This window comes from Penaeus monodon, chromosome 34, assembly GCF_015228065.2.
Source record: "Penaeus monodon isolate SGIC_2016 chromosome 34, NSTDA_Pmon_1, whole genome shotgun sequence".
In the NCBI taxonomy this organism is placed as follows: domain Eukaryota; kingdom Metazoa; phylum Arthropoda; class Malacostraca; order Decapoda; family Penaeidae; genus Penaeus; species Penaeus monodon.
The window spans coordinates 29,628,715-29,628,942 of NC_051419.1; the positions used below are offsets into that span (position 1 = coordinate 29,628,715).

A 228-nucleotide genomic window follows, 5' to 3' on the forward strand; every position below is an offset into this window, starting at 1 on the left:
TCAATAATAATTTAGTTAACAATATTTGTTACAATGGTTATTATCATTACTATATACACATACATATGCAAGTTTATAGATAAATGAAAAAAGAACACATTCGTAGAATCAAAGGACCATTAATGACTGCCGCTCTAACAAGATTCTTCTTTTGTTGACAGAACGGGAAGATTTTTTACAAAGATGTTAGTCAAAGGATTTAGACTCCTCCTTAGGCCTACCAGGTAA

The 228-nt window shown here is 30.7% G+C and overlaps 1 protein-coding gene across 1 annotated transcript in view; it reads left to right on the forward strand.

The window, feature by feature from the left end:
• LOC119594692 overlaps positions 1-228 on the forward strand; it is a 7,443-nt gene that overhangs the window by 2,836 nt on the left and 4,379 nt on the right. The window contains exon 2 of the mRNA XM_037943748.1: positions 162-224. Coding sequence (XP_037799676.1) covers positions 184-224 — 41 coding nt within the window. The 5' untranslated portion in view covers positions 162-183. The remainder of the gene's footprint in view (positions 1-161; positions 225-228) is intronic.